The 19,800-nt window shown below is 28.3% G+C and overlaps 1 protein-coding gene across 3 annotated transcripts in view; it reads left to right on the top strand.

Annotated features, from left to right (window-relative positions):
• The first annotated feature begins 6,765 nt into the window (after window positions 1–6,765).
• LOC126899276 (uncharacterized) overlaps window positions 6,766–19,800 on the top strand; it is a 14,590-nt gene continuing 1,555 nt past the window's right edge. Inside the window, exons 1-5 of one of the 3 annotated variants that reach the window (XM_050673996.1) lie at window positions 6,766–7,281; window positions 16,763–16,799; window positions 16,859–17,143; window positions 17,220–17,313; window positions 17,595–17,612. In XM_050673996.1, coding sequence (XP_050529953.1) covers window positions 16,877–17,143; window positions 17,220–17,313; window positions 17,595–17,612 — 379 coding nt within the window. In that variant the 5' untranslated portion in view covers window positions 6,766–7,281; window positions 16,763–16,799; window positions 16,859–16,876. The remainder of the gene's footprint in view (window positions 7,282–16,762; window positions 16,800–16,858; window positions 17,144–17,219; window positions 17,314–17,594; window positions 17,613–19,800) is intronic. The other 2 variants (XM_050673995.1, XM_050673997.1) reach the window with 2 other exon arrangements.

Below are 19,800 nucleotides of genomic sequence, written 5' to 3' on the forward strand. Positions count from 1 at the left end.
TAGAATTAAAGGAAGTGTATTAATAAAAAGAAAAGTATTTCTAAACTATAAAATTATATTTATTTTTAAGTAAGATCTTAGTTATATTACCAAAAGTCTCGAATGTGACATACATTTTTTAAACACATGTAGCATCTGTAGCTCACTTACATCTATTTTTACAATAATAAAATCGTAAGAATCTTGCCTGAGTATCTGAAGAACTATCATCACCGTCGTCTTCATTTTGATTTTGTCGTCACTACTACTATTTTCGAACTCAGACTAGGTTAAATAATCGCTTATAATGCTTGAATTATCACTTAAATCATCAGAATCAATATCTAAAAGGTGTCCCGGATATAAAAGTATGTAAGAGTCAAAAAATTGAATTATACAACCTCAAAATAAAAAAAGTAAAAAACTAGAAAACTACCACTTTTCATAAAAACAATAAAACTTGGTGTTGTGGAGCCCTTGCATTTAGTGTATTATTGTATGAAAACATTTTGTATGAGTAATATATAATTAGTTTTAAGAATTATCAATGTTTAAGCGACAAGTTTTCTAAATAAATAGCTTGTTTTTTATTTTATCATTTTAATCTTTCATGTAATAAATACATTATATATTTTTATAAATCTATAATATTAAATAGAATGTTTATAAAATTAATATGGAATTTTAATCATAATTAATTATATGAAAAAAAATTTAATGTTATGTTAGTAAATTATTTTGTAATTTATATGATATGTATTCAAGTGTTATTTTTATTATTAAATTGTGCGTAATGATTCACATTGAATTTTTTCATTTCGACAGAATTAAAATTTATGGGTTGTTGTTACACAAGATATTTTACTCTTGAAATTTACGAATACAAAATTAATTATTTAGATCTCACCATACACTTAAAAAAATTTTTTTTTTTGAATATAGTATCTACATAAAACCTACCCAAATAAGTAAGTACCAGCATATTATTTAATAGGTTCGTCATTGATATCGATATTACGATTCGATATCGCCGACTTTTTTCATTTTTCCCACAATTTTGATTATTTTTGAAATATCGCAATAATCGAAAAAAAAAATTGTTTGAATTTTGGTCACATTGTTATAAAATATATATTTTTTGATATTAGTCCAAAAACAGTAATCTTGTTAATATTTTTATATTATTAAATAAACAATTGAGATAGGACATTATTCCTATTTTTAACAAATCACGAATAAAGTATGAGGAGAATTAAAGAAGGAAATTTTTTAATTAGAAAATGTACAGAAACACCTGGTTAAAATTCAATCTATATAGTAAAATGAAATTATTGAGCCAAAAAAAAAAACTTTTCAAATTAAGATGATGTTTTATTCAATAAAAATTTAAATTTTATTAGATTATTTTATTATTAAATTTTATTTTTATAAAAGAAAAAAAAATATTATCAGTTATAGTATAAATATAAAAAATTTAAACAGTACTTATTATCTCTTTTTATTATTTAAAACCAAAACACTGAAACTATAATACTATTATTCAATAAAGAACAATTTCATCCATTTAATATAACCAAATATAATGAATAAGTCTTGTAACAAAAAAAAGAAAACTTTTTCTTCTTAGTAAAAAGTAATTTGAAAATATTTGATTATTGTTATAAGATATAGCTATTACCTATATTTTTGTTATATTAGTATTATTAGTCTGATATACATAGTCTGTTTTTTACAACGATGATAACTTAATGGTATTTTTGAAAATTAAAAATATAGAGAAAATATTTAAATATTAAATTTAATTTTTGAGTATATTTATACATTCAAATGTAACAATTTTTTTAAACAAAATTGTGATATAATATCGCTTAAATTCAGTACGATATCGATATCCAAAAATATATCCTTGACGCAGTGGCGTACATACATAACTTATAAACATACCCATTTTGTGTAAAAAGCTTATTTCAATTCAATTTTAATATAGATTAGAAAAAATACCATCAAGCCAAATCGAATATAATTACGAATTAAATATTATACATATCAAAATCGTCATTATTAATTTTAATTTAAATGTAATTAATAAAAAATAAAAGATAATTTTAAAAAATTAATAATCAGTAAATCAAGTGATACAAAATACTATAATTTGGAATACCAAAATTTTCTGTCAAAAAAATTCACTTAAGTATTATATAATATTAAAATATAATATAATTAATTCTAAAACAAAAAACAATAGCAACCACCTTAATTAAATAAACCTATATATTTTTAAGTGTTTATACTTTTATACTAGTCCATTTTACCCAGTAGCGTAACCAGGAATATCCCTGGGGTTCAATATTGTATTATAAAAAATGTGTACATAAATAATTCTATTTACGGAATAAATAAAAGAGTGGTGGTGAAAACACAAAAAATGTAGGCGACACACGGTTGTGGTTAATAACCGTTTTTGTTGGCGAACAAACACTTCATAATCCACGTAATATTATAGTAATTCAAATGGTTCAGAATAAATAAAACAAAAAAAATACTACTGATAACTAGTACGATTGTGTCTAGTTCATACCGAACGGTGTTCACACTATTGTCCCAAAAGCGACTTCAACGAATAATTGCGGCTGGTAGTGTTCGGCCTTGCGGCTTATGTCGGACTTTGTACTGTGACGTATGACACGCGGTGTTTATCAAACTTCTGTATACACGTACTAGGGCTTCGTGTTTCATGAGAGGACGCGGGACCATATCAATAGTAAACAATCAAATGAAAACTTATTATTTGTAGTAATACACCGAGGAAAAAATTCAAATTTTTTTTAAATAAATAAATTTGCATTGATCATAAAACATGTTTTACTTATTTAGTCGTATGGCTTGGACACAAATCAACATTACAGCAGTCTAATTTTTGTTTAGATATCCAGTAATAATGAAAATTAGTATAAAATTATAAGAAGTATAACATACATAAAAATAATAGAATGATAACAAGTGGTTGAATAATATTTAATTAAAACAACTCGATTTTGTTATTACACCATTATTATTTAGATATATAGCTAGCGTTAATTAATGTTAATTTAGATATGCACGTTCAATTCCTTTATACATCTTACTGCCTCCGGTCTTATTGCGTGAATTCCTTCGATGCCCTGGTTGAATTTCCTCAGTTGACACATCAAGTATGTATGAATTAAATTGGGTAGGAAAAATTTCCCTGTGGAAGACCATTAATTACTATGCGTGAGTTACTTGGATCCTATCTAGGAGCGTAAATAATTGTTTGCATGAAATGACCTTAGCGAACTTATTGTGAAGACCGTCTCTCCATGCTGTATCGTATGCTGCTGAAAAATCGATGAAAGCTACACTGGTTTTAATTTTCCTTTGGAATTTCCAACCTCGTCGATATATGGTTGTACACGTTCTAGTATCATTCTTTCTAGGATCTTATACGTATTGCTTAGTAATGATATAGGCTGATAATGTGCGGTTTCGTATCCGTATTTCCCACGTTTTAGTAACGCAATCACTTTAACTCTTTTAAATTGATTTGATAGTTTTGCAGTATCATTATAAAACATATGCCAAACACTTAAATGTAAAAAACTGGTGGAGACTATGAATGATTTATTATAAGTTATCAAATACAATCAAAATATCAAATATCTTCAAAGCTAGTCATTAGTGATTTTTTCACTTTAATCATAAGTTTATGATTTCTTCTGATAAATTAAAAAATTAATGTTAAAACCATTTTCGTTCTAAATGATGTAGTAATAAATATTCAAAGTGAATAATGACAGAATTTCTTCAGTATGATGTTGTATTAATAATATTATCATTAATAGCTCTATCGAAAATAAATATTGTAATATAATAACAAATTGTCATCGAACTTTCATAAATTTTCGCAAACTAATACAGAAAGAGAATACTTGCATTAAAGATAATTTATTATTTTATTTTAAATATGATCTATATGTTTTAATAGTTTATTTTATTTAAATAAAACAAAAAAAAACATTATTTTAAATTGAAAGTGTCCTAAGATCAACTTTATAAAGAGAAATGAAAATATTTTTATCTACAATTTGGAAATAATTAGTGCAAATAGTATTTTGAATTGAAGGTACTCCATTTCAAAGATCTAAATAGTATTAGACGAAAAAAACACTTTAATAATTGTTTTTAAGACAATTCCAACTTGTATCAATTTTTTATTTATCATATTAAAACATAATGATGAACAGGCAGAATAAAATAAAATAATTTATTTTTATTCTCTTGTAATTATTATAGCTAAATTAAACATTAATGTACAATACTCTGATTATTAAAATAAATAATTCAAATATGTATGAAAAAATAAATGATGTATTTATATATATTGTTTTTCTAAGTTATGAAAGTATTAAGTGTGAGATAATTGTCAAGGGGAGCGGAGTTGAAATAATTTTGGCGACACAAGCGCGGGGTATCAAACCGGTGATAACGCTGTGGTCGTGTCATAATATACAAGTGATAAAAACCATATGAGGATATATAATAAAAGAAGTAGTTTTTCTATCTTTGTTTATTTTACTAATTAATTATAACAACTAATAATTAAACATGGCGAAGTCGGCTTAGAGCTAAATTAAACGTATGTAGATATAATTTGAACACAATGAAAAAAAAATGAAATTGTTTAACAAACCTGGGCCACTATTGTGAAGTGGATATTTAAATGAAAACTTTCGTTTGTTCAAACAAAAAATAAATTTATACGTTGTCAACTAAAAAAAAAAAAAAAATTAAGAAAACGTTTGTGTACAAATGGGTAGACTTATAAATTTAATGGGAACAGATGCTTCGAAAATATATCATATTAAGCATTAACGAAAAACAATCCTATTTAGTTGTTAGTATTATTAGAACAGCAAAACTATAAATCTGACTATAAATTTACATAAGACCAATGTTTTAAAAAAAATTTACTTGACATATTTTTTTTTCGAAACATTTTGTTGTAAAATGATTATTTCGAAAATTAAGAATGATTTATATTCAAAAAATGAATTTTAGCAAATTATTTTTTTATTTTATTTTTTTGAGCAAGTAAAAATAATTTTAGAAAATTTTTGTGAATACCATTTTAGAAAAAAATATTAAAATCTATAATTCATATTTTATAAGTTTTTACGCTAAGTGTGTTAGTTTAAAAAATAATAATCAAGAACTGAAAAATTACCTTTTTGAGAAAATTTTCAACTCCGATTCGTACCTGAAGGGGGAAAGTTATCAAAACCAAATTTTACACTAATACCTTTCACATAATAAAAAACAAAATTGGCGGGTATGGAGATCGATTAATGAAAGTTAATAAAATAAGAGCTACCCTAAATATACCTGTGACTCACCCCAGTTCATTTTTTAAAATGCTATAACTTCTAAAATACTAGTCCAAAAGTTGTTATCGATTAGTCATTTTATTAATAATATTATTATCTAATTTATAAGTTAGTTAATTATGTATATTGCCGTTTGAAAAAATAAAGTTGATACACTTACAAGGTATAAGGGATGAACCTAAAACGAATTTAATAATGAATTAATTGAAAATAATATGTAACTTACACTATTTAAAATTTTTTTTTTCAAAATTATTGTTATTTTACGAGTGACCAAGGGGTTCATGGATCACTCTGTATATATTTATATTTTTCATAATATCATTTGTCGTAATATAATCGTCACTACTATTTATACGGGACAACACTAAAATACCCTGTTCATGTGCTCAACAATGCTATCTTTTTAGTATTTATTAGTATATTCTTTTTTCATTTCAAATAGTCACCACTTCTATCCATAGAAATGGTATTTTTTGAAATACCATGAAAATGGTACATTTTAACTTGTTTATACATTATATTCTTACAAGGACGTGATCCTTTTCGAACAAAAATTTAGATAAACATTTAAGAGAAATAGTCAACAAACTCACACTGTATGGCTACATTGTAGTGTTGTATGCGGTTCGGTCATAAAATCCTTTTAAAATCCTTCCTTACCAAAAGAAAATATACAGAGTGTTCAGTAAGTCAGGAAACGGGTTTCTATTGTTCTCGTTGTTTGTAACAATGAGAACAATAGATACCCGTTTCCTGACTTACTGAACACCCTGTATATATTATTTTTGTCATCTTTGTTATTCTACTATTAATAGTTAAATGCATTGTATTAATCTTCGTCTTACTCGTAAAAAAAAACATGTAAATGTCAAAATAATTTATCTTCTATTCATTTGTATTTGTATTCTGTGTTTCATGCTTATTTATCAATAAACAATTATATTAAAAATTCGACAGTGACGATTTTTGGGGGTAAAAAAATATTGTAAAAAGCAGTGGCGTAGCGCGTGCGTATGCTGTGTATGCACTTCGCAAATTACAAAAATAATTTTATATATATATATATATATATATATTAATAATGCTATATTTTTATAAAACAATTTTCAACTGTACTAATTTAGTATTTCATAATATAATATTTTGTGGATTTTCTTTCAAGTTCATTAATCATTAAAATTGATTAATCCGCAACAGTCGCGCGGCGCTATTGTCCTTATAATATCTAGTGGCTAGTACCTACCATGTTTATTATGTACGCAGTATGCACGTTGGCGAGTGCATGCGGGTACAGACATTCAGTGTCAGTTAATTAATTATATTTCTTATCGATAATATTAATAACAAAACATATTAAGCTCGCGGTCGTGTGTTAGTCACACGTGTATGCGGGATTAGTATTGCATACTCTGTCGTTGACCGTCGTATATCGAGTTATTCTGTCGATTTACTAAACTATTATTATAAGTGTGTGTTAACTGTATATTGTATGGCACGTCAATAATGAATTCAAATAATACAATAATATGCGAATGTGCAATTGAAAAATTGTTTTTAAAGCCTTTCGGTTCTCTAAATTTTGATGAGAAAAAAGTATTATTGAGATTGGAAGACTCACGCCAAAATTACCGTATTTAACGACAAAATAAACTTACAATTTCAACGCATACACTAAGCTGAATCCCACGCTACGCCACTGATAAAAAGCCAGAGCAAACCCTTCCTACGGGCTGTTCTTTTCGTGCTCCGTATTAAGCTGTGCGAACGTCGTGATCGTCATTGTCGAAGTTTTTATGTGTTCATTTGTGAACTAAAAATCTGACACATGTGTTACTTTATTTATCATTTTTACCAATATCATCACTAAGGATATTATAAGAACCAGAGAATTAACCAGGTAAGATTTTTTTAAATCCATAAGAAAATTTACATTGTTATTTTATTACCCTTGAATTACACACCGAATCAAAAGTAACTTTCACATTTTTTTAATTCCAACAACAATATTATTCTAACTTTTTTTACTTATATATTATTTTAATACTTTTTATTAATTTTTGAGTTACGACAAATCATTTCGACAATAGCTCTATTAAATCCATCAACTTTGCTCTCTGATGGTAAGCTGAACCTATAAATCAATATCATTTTTTTATATTTTATTTAAAAGTAATTTTACATAGTAACTTGTATAAATAACACTATTACCCATTAGTTAGTATTAATTGTTTTGGTCTTCTTTGTTGAGTTCCTTGGGTTTGTTTAGTTATTTGTTCTCGCATATTTAAATTCGCAGTTAAAGAACCTTAAGAACACATTTAATAAATAAATACTTATAATTTTTTTTTTTAATTTATCTATTTAGTGGTATTTTAATAATATATTAATAAAAAAAATATTCAATGAGAGTTATATTGAAAAAACTCGTTTAGAAAAGATACGGAAACAGTCAATAATAATCGCGTTGCCTTAGTATGATATTAAATGATTATTAGATTAATTAGTGATTATTAAATATTTTATTTTATTTTACTTGTTGAGGGTGATGACTGTTCGTTAGAAACATTGATTTCAACCCGTTCTTCATTTTAAGACGATAATCTATTTGTTTCCAACGCCGTAGTATGTTTTCGGCGTAAATGATCCCAAACATTTGATGTATTATTAGCATATTTTATTTTAACTTTACATAATTTACATATATCTTGATTAGGAAAGTTGAGAACATTATCCACAAAATTCCATACGTTCGACCTATTTTTTTGAGCATTTTATAGAGAAAATAAATTTTACACTAAACTGTTTGGTACACTTTTAAAATGTTCAATGATTACCGACTAATAAAAATAGTTTATATGATTTTTAAAGAGGGGCAGTATTTATTGTTACTTTTACAAACGTAAAATTTAAAACGCGTTGTCCACTTTATCGGTGTTATGCCTTTATAAGACAAAAGAGAGGGTAAAATGTTAGACTAAGAACAGTATACAAGGTATTAAGTGTAAAATAAGACTAGTATTTACGAATACTTCTGTTGCGCATAGAATAAACCTTTCCGATAAAACTGAAAATATATCATTAGTCATCAAAAAAAAGAACTGCTTTTTAATTTTCGACCCATATTTATCAGTTTTTACCAACGACTCACAAACTAAAAATAAATAAAATGGTACTTTTTACTATTATTAAATGTATAATAATTTATTTTAAGTATTCATTAATTATATTGTTATTACAATTAAGTGTACTTAATAAAAATTTTAGATAGAACTAATCGAATATTTTTTGAAACCATTCGATAGTTAAGCTAAAAACACACTATTCGGTTGTATAAAAACAATTCGAATAGTTATTCGATAGTTTAAAATATTTGAAAATGCTCATCACTAATAAAAACGCAGTGCATTGAAGTCGCGGCACGTGACATAATAGATAATTAAAAATGTCTAACAGTGATTATAATCATTATTATAAAAATGCTTTAATGTAAATCTGTAAATACTGTTTAACTTTTAGAAGGAATTATTGAATTATTCCAAAAGCAACCCCGATTTCCTTATTTATTCCTAGTTATAAGTTTTATGATTTACGAGTATAATTAAGAGCAATACTGGAAACACAAGTGTGTTTCAATTACATTTCTTGATCTAGTAGTCTCGATATAGATCATTACTAAATATTAAAGTACATAAGAATGATAGGAAACTATATATAACTATATCAAGTTTTATTACGTTTCATAATATCGGTGACAGTGTAACCGGTATTTTTGTGTAGATCCTTTAGTCTTGCAAAACCATAGACTTAGCTATTAATAATACACCGAAAACACGATTTGAATCTATTATTTTTATCATTCATTTAGTGCGTAGTAAATTTTTATACCTAATTTACCTGTCATAACTTGATCAATAAAATTTGGTTTATGCCACAGAAAAAAAAAATAATGACTTCTGTAATTTAATACAGTAAAATGACAATAGAAATTTGTCCTAAAATCACTTAACTTTAACAAGCTGTAACGGATGAACGGTTAATCAGATAATAAAAATTATAAGAACAAAATTGTTTGTAATTTTTTTTTTATCATACTATGAAGTTCAAAATAAGGGAGGTTCCTATTTAAGAAAATTATAAATAAGGGTTTTTATCCTTGAAAGAACGAAAAAAATAATGGTTTGACTACATATTATTGTAGTTTTTTGAACTTGATATTTTTTCTCTATAATAAAATTTGAAATTCTCAATATTTTCTAAGAAAATTAGTGTTTTACCAGATTTCGATCTCTCTGTATATATAATTGATGTCATGAACGCGTGAACGGGTACGAAAACCAACAATATAAAATTATACAGGTTAGTGTTGTCGATGGGTGGTGATCAGGGTGGGGTGAATGCATTACGACGTCTAGTCTCAAGGTCATAGACGACGGGATACGCGAGATAATAACACGTGGCGCTTGGAAAGTTACTAACATCACACATCATACAACACATATACATGTGAAACTAATATAAGCGTGTTAAAAATATTGGATTATTACAAAAGAAACTAAATGCAAAAGCAAATTTCAACATTAACTCTTATTTTCTTATTTATATCATAATTACGATTTTTATGATTTAAAAGTATAAAATATGAATAGATACTTATTATAGTAATTAAACTTATATGAAATTGATATTGAATAATTTAGTATAGTAATTTTTACGGAGAATATAATTCTCGAATTATTAAGTATTTTTTTAATTCATCTTTTAAACCTTAAAACAGTGTCAATTTTTTTTTTCTTACTTGAAATATACATTTAGAAAATGACTGGTTATAATATCCATTAAAATAATAGCTACATATTTATTAATATATTGTATTAAATAATATTAGTCACAAGTGATCAGTTCTTATCATAGAATTTAATCTACGTTGAATATTAAATATCCCACTATTTGGACATTTTTTACCAATGCCCTCTCACAAAACGAAAAAAATTGACTTTTAAAATGTTTTTTTTTATTAGACATAAAAGACCGCGGCAGCTCTGGCCATTGGTCTGTTAATAAATTACATTAATATTATTATTATTACAATTTTTGCATAACATTTATACATATTTTATATATTATGTATATACAAATTATATTTCTTTTATAAAGTGAATTTTTTTAAGAAAATAAGTAATTTTTGAATTGCGGTTGGTTCAGGACTGAGGATTTCGTATAGATGAGTGGTTCCGAGGGTTTCCATACGATCTTGTTGGTTGTTTCTGCACTCAGTGAAAATGTGTTTGATCGTGACTTGGACACCGCAGGTGGTGCAGTTTGGTGGGTCCTCTTTTACCATAAGGTGTCGGTGGGTACATGAAGTATGACCCATTCTTAGGCGGTTTATAATTGTTTCTTGTCTTCTAGGACAGCCGGGAGGGGGAGGCCATGGTATTATTGATTTTTTTATTTCGTTGAGTTTAGTTGTTTGATTTGACCGATATTGTTGCCATCTTTCGATTGTGTGATTTTTGATAAATTTTCTTGCGGCGGTATATGAGAAATCTGGTATTGTGATAGCATTAGATGACGTGTGCGAGAGTTTGGCGGCCTCGTCTGCTTTTTCGTTGCCTGCTATATTGCTATGCCCTGGAATCCACATGAACGATATGTGTTTACCAGCAGACCGTACAATGTGACAGGCGTTCTGAATATTTGTTGCTATGTCAGTAGGGTAGATTGTATTTTTAAGGCTAATTAATGCACTAAGAGAGTCACTTAGTATAAAACATAGTTTGTCATCGAAGTTTTGTGTGAAATATTTGATGGCTTCTAGTATTGCTATGGCTTCAGCTGTGTATATTGAACATTTGTCAGATAGTTTGAATTGAATTTCGATGGCGCCACATATGATTGCAGCTCCAACTCTTTGATCTGTTATAGAAGCGTCAGTGTAAATCTGTGTGTGGGGTTCGGCTTTAGCTATGATTTCATTGAAGTGGTGTTTATATATTTTAGGATTTGTGTCTTTTTTTGGTAGGTGATGGAGATCGAGGTTGATGTCTAGAGAAATTGTCCAAGGTGGCTGAAGACTAATAGTAGATGGTATGATATGGTTTAGGTCAAATTTATCTTGTAGATTTTTAAATATTCTTAAAGGAGATGAGGAGTATCCTTCTGGGGATCTATATACTCTGGCTGCCTGTAAAGTTTTCTGCTCTGCCCATCTCAGTGATAAGGAGGATATTCCTGCTATATTGCATATGCTGTCAATGGGACTGGAACGGAATGCTCCAATTGCAAGTCGCATACCTGAGTTATGGAGTGTTTCAAGTTTTTTTAAGTGCCGGTGTTTTGCTGAAGAAAAAAGGGATGATCCATAATCTAATTTGGCAAGGATGAGAGCTTTGTGGATCTTGATTAGTACCGAGGAATGGGCTCCCCATGATGTGTGGGATAACGTTTTAATTATATTAAGTCGATTGGCGCAGGCTTGTTTTAGTTGTAGAATGTGGGGTGTCCAGGTACATTTTGAGTCAAATGTTGTACCGAGGATTTTGATATTTTTATCGTTTTTGATTGTATGTTTGCCCATACTAATTGACATTTTATTTTTGTTTTTGTTGTTAAATATAATAAGTTTGGTTTTTTCAGCTGAAAATCTAAACCCTGATGTATTTGACCATTTAATTAGTTCAATTGTAGCGTCTTGAAGTATTTGTTTTATTGTTATAAGGTTGCTGCTCCGACATATTATGGAGAAATCATCAGCAAATAGCATGGGGATGATAGGCTTAGGTATTTGTTCAGAGATGTCATTTATAGCTAGCAGAAAAAGTGTTACTGAAATTGAAGAACTCTGGGGGACTCCATTTTCTTGTATATAGATATCAGATAAGCAGTTTGATGATTTGACTTGAAAGGAACGTTCGAGTAATAGGTTTTGGATGAAATTGAGTAGGTTCCCTTTGCATATTATTTTGTTCAGTATGTGCATTATTCTGGGCCTCCAGGTGGTGTCATAGGCCTTGGCAATATCGAAACTGATCAAACCTAAACTTTGTTTGTTGTTCATAGCAATTTCGATTTCATTTTTGATACTTAGAAGATTGTTCAGTGTGCTTCTATTTTGTCGAAATCCATTTTGTTCAGGGGAGATATATTTTATTTTTTCGAGGAACCAAATGAGTCGGCGATTAATGATTTTTTCTAGTAGCTTACAAAGTGTGCTAAGTAAAGTGATGGGGCGATAGCTTTCAGTGAGATATTTATTTTTATTAGGCTTGAGGATTGGAATAACATATTCATGTCTCCAGTATTTTGGGAATACGTTATAATTCCATATAGTGTTGAAAATGTCCAGTAGGTGTTTGAGGCCATTTAGAGGTAGATTTTGAATGAAAACATAAGGGATACCATCTGGTCCTGGACTTTTGCTTTTATTGGTTCTTAATACCATTTCTAATTCTTCCATGGTTATTGGGGAGTTAATTAGGGTTTGTGTAGTATCATTTGGATCGATTGTGTTTAGAGGAGAGTTATATCGATGGCAAATAATTAGGAATTCGTCGTCGTAGTTGGAAGTACATGAGTTTTTTTGAAAGAATTGTCCAATAGAATTTACTACTTCCTTTGGTGTCGTTATGAGTTCTGAGTTAGATAAAAGTTGTATGTTACTTTGTCGATTGGTTCCTTTGAGAGATTTAATTTTACTCCAAACTACTGAGGAATCGGTCTGGTTGTCAAGGCTTGATGTGTAGGCTTTCCAAGATGCGGTTTTACTGAATTTGACTAAAAATCTGGTGCGCGCTCTATGGCGTTTTAAATTAATGAAATCGTTCGGATTGTGTGTGTTTTGATATTTTTTGAGGGATTTGTTTTTATTTATAATAGACATTTTGATTTCATCGTTCCACCATGGGACCCGAGGTCTTTTTAATTTGTTGTTGGCTATTCCTATGGACATTTTTGCAGTTATGGTAATGAGATTTGAGAGTTGATTTACGTCCTCATCGATGTTATCTTTGGAAGGGGGTTTGAGTGTCAATATATTGTTTTCAATTAGAGATTTGAAGAGGTTCCAGTTGGCTTCTTTAACTTTCCATTTTAGAGGATAGTATAAGTCGTTGTTGTTTGACGGGTCGGTGAAGGTTATTTGGATGGGAATATGGTCGCTGCTGTATATATCTGGGAGAACTTTCCATTCGAGTTTGTGTGCAAGGGCAGTGTTAGAGATAGAAAGGTCAATAGCGGAAAATTTCCCATTTGAGGGATTTATTCTGGTAGATTGGCCAGTGTTTAGTAGTACTAGATTGTCTTGCGTGAGGAACTCTTCAATTATTTTATCTCTTGCGTCAGTTTTATAAGATCGCCAGTTAATGCTATGGCTGTTAAAATCACCAACTATTATGAAAGGCTGTTGAAGTTGATAGGTGATATTTTCTATGTCAGTGAGTGAGAAATTTTTTTGGTTAGGTAAATATAGGTTACATATGGTTATTTTATTATGGGGTAAGGTTATTGATACCACAACAGCTTCTATATCAGTGGGTATGTGTAATTCTTCGCTAGGGTATTCTTGGCTGACCAAAATGGCTACCCCGCCACTGGCTCGGTCGCACATATTACGGTTTTTTTTATAAATATTGTATTGGGATGTCGAAGGTTTGTGGCTGTCTGTGAGGTTTGTCTCTTGTAGACATATTATGGTAGAAGCATAATCTTTAGTTAGTAATTGGAGTTCTTCAAATTTTGAATAGAACCCGTTCAAATTCCATTGGATGATATTTATCATGGGTTTGGAATGTAGATTTGATAGGGTTGTTTATGTGTATTATAGGTATGTTTTTTATCTGAGGATTTAGTTTGATGTACTGGGTTGTGCTTGGAAGAGAAGATTAGTCAGTTTAGTTAGTCGACTTTTTAATGATCGATCGGTAACCAGTGGCCATATTTGTTCTAATATGTCCATTAAAGGCGATATACCGATGTTTAATCTGGTGGTTTTAAGGACGATGCGTCGGAGATTGGTCTTTTGTAAGTATCCTTTTGTGTCAGCGTTGATAGGAGTTCTTCGAGATTATCGGGTAAAGGATGTGCCTCGGGAGTAGTTTCTAAGGACCAATCCGTATTTGTCTGTATCTGATTTCCATCGAGATGGGAGTTGGAGGTAGAGGAATGTGTATCATCATCTGTAAGTATGGGCTGTGTTTTGTTGGTGTTGTAGAGATCGTTAGTAGAATTAGTGTTGATTATAGGTTCAATAGTAGAATTTTTTTTGGAGTTTTTTTTGCAGTTATTGGATGTGTGCCCAACTGCTTTACATAAAAAACAGGTTAATGTGTCATCCGTAAAGAATATTCTAAATTCATTATCGTTTTGGGAGATTAGCATAGAGCTGGGCAGTTTGGGTATATCTTCATGGTTGATATATATTTGCCTACGAAAGCTCATGATATGCTCGTAGCCTTCCATATTGATGCCGGCTTTTAGGTGATTAATCTGTGAGATAGGATTTATATTTATATGTTTTAATGCGTCCAATATTGCCCGGTTGGGGATTGACAGATATTCGTTGGATATAACAATGCGTTTGGTTGGGTTAACCACTCTGCGTATTTGAATTAATTGGTCATTGATTTTTTTAGTCTGTGTTTGTTGCATTAAATATAAAAATATACAAAAAATATAAAAAAAATATACAAATATATAAAAATATACAGAAGCGTTGGTTTGAGATACGCGAAATGAAGATAATGTTTATAGGTTTAACTATTTTACCAATGGCTAATATGTACTCGATTTGAGGTATTCCATCGATAGAATTGAAAACTATCGCTTGTTCTCTGCTCGGAGTGTTTTCCGTTGCAGTCACTGTAGCGAATTTCATGCTGGTATTTGTGTAAATAGGCGTGGATTTAATCGAGTGTGCAGTAGACGATTGAAAGTCATTAGTGTGGGTTCATTGATTTGCGATAGCGGCTGAGACTGGTGTGTTATCGGTGGAAAGGGCATACGTGGTCTGGTGTTTATTCTTAGACGGCGAGTCAGGTAGGGAATGGTTGTTAGAAGAGTTTGACAATCACACACTTTTGTCGTGCAATGTCGTGTTTGATTTTGAGTTGAATTTGTTGGGTTGATATGATTTTGTAGATGATGAATTGATATTTTTTAGTGTAGGTATTGTACTTTTTTTATTTGAAATGTTAGAGGTGAGATGTTTGATTGGTAAAGATGAGTTGGTTTTGGGCGAATCGCCCGAGGGGGATCTATTCATGTTGTCTATGAATATTAGGGCGCGTTATGTAAAGTGATTAAATCGTTAAATAATCATATTACCTGGTAACACCAGCTGTGGAGTAGGTACGTGCTATCGAGAGCTAAAAAACGTTAACGCGGAGCACACGTGCTGTACTGTCGGCGGTAGAACACGAACTGTTAAAATGTTTATTATTTAAAATTTTGCTTTTTATCTTCAATCAAGCATAGCAGACTATTTCCAGGGTAGTATAACGTACGGCTCGTGTGGATATACAAATTCGAATTACAAGAAGAAGATACTTTTTTCTTAAATTTTTCATAAGTATTGATTTAACCAGTCTCACATCAAGAAAATTTTTTTTGCTTTTCCTAGACCTATATTCTAGAGAGGATTATTTAGTTCCTTGCTCAGAAATTATAGTTCTAGAAAAAATCTAAGCAAATTATTTTTTTGTTTTATCTGTTAAAGAGTGCTTTTATTTGGGAAGATAAAGACAGTATTTTGGCCGACCATGCGTACAAAAAAACCGATTCATGGATTTAATTAAAATTCCTGAGTTTAAATCTTACTCAAACAATATATATATAACTTTATAAATATATATAAAGTTACTCTTGTATTAATTTTTTATAAAATTATTTATAGTAATAAGTTGTTTGTAATATCAATATCTATAATTTTATCCAATTGCAAATATAAAATTACAGAATATAAACATAATAATATATATATATATATTTTTTTTTTTAGAGTAAAAAAACATAAACTGAAAATAATATTTTGGCTATTGTTTTTTTTTTACAATTTTTAAAGAAATCTTAAAAAATATTTTTTCTATTTGTATCCAAAAATTGTTTTCTGCATTAAGTAGTTATTTTTATTACACTATTTACTATATTCATACTCGGTTAATATATTTTAATTGTACATAAAAGTATTTAAATTTATATTTCGCCCATTAAGCCGAATCATTTTTTTTTCATTTTTATTGGACGAAAAACTGTATAATATAAATTTTATGATATTTTAATTTAAAGATATTAATTTTATATAAAAATATTGACGCTTTTAAATATACCAACGCATCATTTGCTAACATGGCTTTTTGTTTTATTAAAATTATAATATTTTTTAGCTTTCTTTGTTACATCAAGTCAACATTTTTTTATGAGGTAAAAATATTTCTAATTCAAATAAATATTTAATCACTTCAAAGATCATCTCATTTTAGGGCATAGTAGTTCCTAATATGTATTATTTTACTAATAATGCGCTGACTGTGGAATATAAATCAACTAACATTCCAGTTTACTTCAATCCAATTGATGAAGATTGGAAAAGAGAAAAATGCAGCAGTTTAGGATTTACATACAAAAAACCCATTACGAATCAAGAGTTTACACCGTTTATGGTACCAGTTGAACGTGTTTATACTACTCATTTTCCCATAATATTGTCTGAATTAATATGCGGAGATCGAAAAATAAGAAAGCAATTTGCGCGAAATATTATAGAAGTTAGTTACTTTTTTGATCTTAAAAATAAACTACCAGCATTGTTAAAGAAATATTTTTTTTATTTCATAAATTTAGAATCTAGTATCAAACGAAGATATTAAAAAACTTTTTCAAACTAAAGATATGTTTGAAAAGTACATTGCGAAAACTACGATACTTAAAGCTCCAAGTATGATTAAATAAAACTATTTATTATAAAAAAAATTGTATTTACATTAAAATAACATAAAAATTAACATTTTGTAGAATAATATGAAATGAATTTTATTTTTGCTTCATGCTATTAAGTTTTGTATTGATTTTCAAATTGTTTGTGTCGTGATAAATATCATGCCCATTATACTTTTAACAGTATTAAATTATTGAGCATATTCTTATAATTTTCATTTCAATAACTAATCTTAAGTCAATTTGTCATAACACTAATAGACATTATGTGTTTTTATACAGATGAACCAATTGATGAAGGTAAGTATCTTAAAGATTTTAGATTAAAATTAGCAATAGAAATAAAATGGAAATACAAAAAGTCTTTTTTATATAAATGTAAAAATACAGAGTGATTGATTTAGATAAATGTAATTTAAATTGTAATTTATTGAAAACATTGGTAGCTGCAATAATTCCCCCTGAAAGTATTTATAACTACTACTTAAATTTTTAATATGATTTCATATTTTTTATTTCATTTTAACATTTCTTTGTTAAAGGAGATATTAATTTTTTTTTTTTAACAAACTACCAAATGACTTATATATTTTATAATAATTGTACATCAAACATAGTTTACTAACAATTAAAATAAAGAATACACATGTGTGAAGGAAAAACACCTCCAATGAGGTGGCTCCTTAACCTAATTTAAAAACTAATCTTTAAACCAAGTCATATGGTTTATGATATCTAAAGCGTCTGATGTCTTTGGAGTTGTCCAAAAGTTGAATGGCTGTTGTGTCAATAAGATTTATTAACCTAATCTCATATTTGCGGAAAAATCTCTTTATTTTTTTCTATTGTACGCAAATATATATCACAGTGTAGTGCAAACTTTTGGCATCGTTGAATAACATTAATATTAGACCTACTAGTACAACTCCACAGTTGTACACTATAAGTCCAAATTGGTTTTATGATAGCAAAGTAGAGGTTTGTTATTTAATGAAAGTTCGAAATGTTTCCCGATTAGCCAATATAACTTTATCATTTTTTGTTTTATTTTCAAACTTTTTTAATGTACATAATGTTTCCAATTAAGACGTTACTATATAGCCATTTATTAGTTATTTTTTATAATTGCGAAAAATAACATAAAATATATTTTAAATAAAATCCTATAATGTAAAAATTGATTAAAAAAAAAATAAATAAAATGTTACGTAAATTATAAGTTATATGAGTTGTCAGTTAAATCTATTCCACTAGTAGATAATTAAATATCAAATTTATACTAAATGTAATTTAATTGCAGTATTTATTCACGTATTATACTTATAAATCCTAAAAGTTTTAACCAGAATTAAAATAATGAAATAGGAATTCTTCTTGTTTTTTCAATTATTCCTTTTTAAAATTAAACACTATAGATTTGCATCAAATCGTTTTTCATTATAGTGATTTTAATCTTTATTAAAATTTCATTCACATTGTTTCACACTTCATTTCATTTTTTACGCAAAATTTGATACAAATCCTTTGATTTATTTTTTTAATAAACGAAAATCGCTGAGTTAATATAAATATTTCTCACCTTAGCGGTTGCCACTGACAAAGTAAAAAACCCAGCACAGTGGGGTAGCGGCACAGTGGGGTCGTGGCATAGTTAGGTCCAGTATAGATGATATCTGACAGTGATTAAAATCACTATCATAAAAAACGCTTCGATGCAAATCTGTAGATAGTGTTTAATTTAAAAAAAATTGGTGTTTTATTCCAAAAGCTACTTGATCTGCTGGTTCCTTATTAATATCTCGATTAAGATAAAGTATGTCGAATGAAAAAGGGTTTATTAAAAAATATTATTTCTCATAAAAAAATAATGTTGATCCATACACTTTTCAATATGTCATAGCATTATAAAGTTAAAAATGTAAAATATAAAATCGAGAATTTTCACACAATAATAGCATTTGGTAGCCATTTTCACCGTGAAGATAAAATAAAGTCCGACATTTTTTTTTTTGCATCATATAGAATATTACATTAGCTTTAATTTAAGATATATATAAAAGTGTCAGACCTTCCGGAACATTTTCAAAAGTTAAGTTGAAAAAGTTAATTTTTTGTGAAAAAGTTGTCATTTTAAATCCCCCCCTGTGGGCAGGTTAAGTGTCAGATTTACAAAAAAAATATACCAAATGATAGGTAAAGACATCAAGCATCTATATAAAAAAAAATTATATTGATATGTTCATTTTTGAAAAAGTTACGGCAGTTTTTAGTAAAAAAAATTGAAAAAATTTCGAAAATTAGCGATTTTTAAATTTGTAATTTTTTTGGAATGGGGGAACATTTACGGGGAACGAGGTCATTTTTTTCAATTTTTGAGGGTAATGTCTTCGACTAGATACAATTTGTGATCTTTTGACGTATCATTAAAAGAAATTGGTTCGGTGAGAGCTGAGAAAAAGTGGTAACAGACACAAAAAAAAAAAAAAAA

Source organism: Daktulosphaira vitifoliae, unplaced genomic scaffold, assembly GCF_025091365.1.
Source record: "Daktulosphaira vitifoliae isolate Bord-2020 unplaced genomic scaffold, ASM2509136v1 Scaffold_2, whole genome shotgun sequence".
In the NCBI taxonomy this organism is placed as follows: domain Eukaryota; kingdom Metazoa; phylum Arthropoda; class Insecta; order Hemiptera; family Phylloxeridae; genus Daktulosphaira; species Daktulosphaira vitifoliae.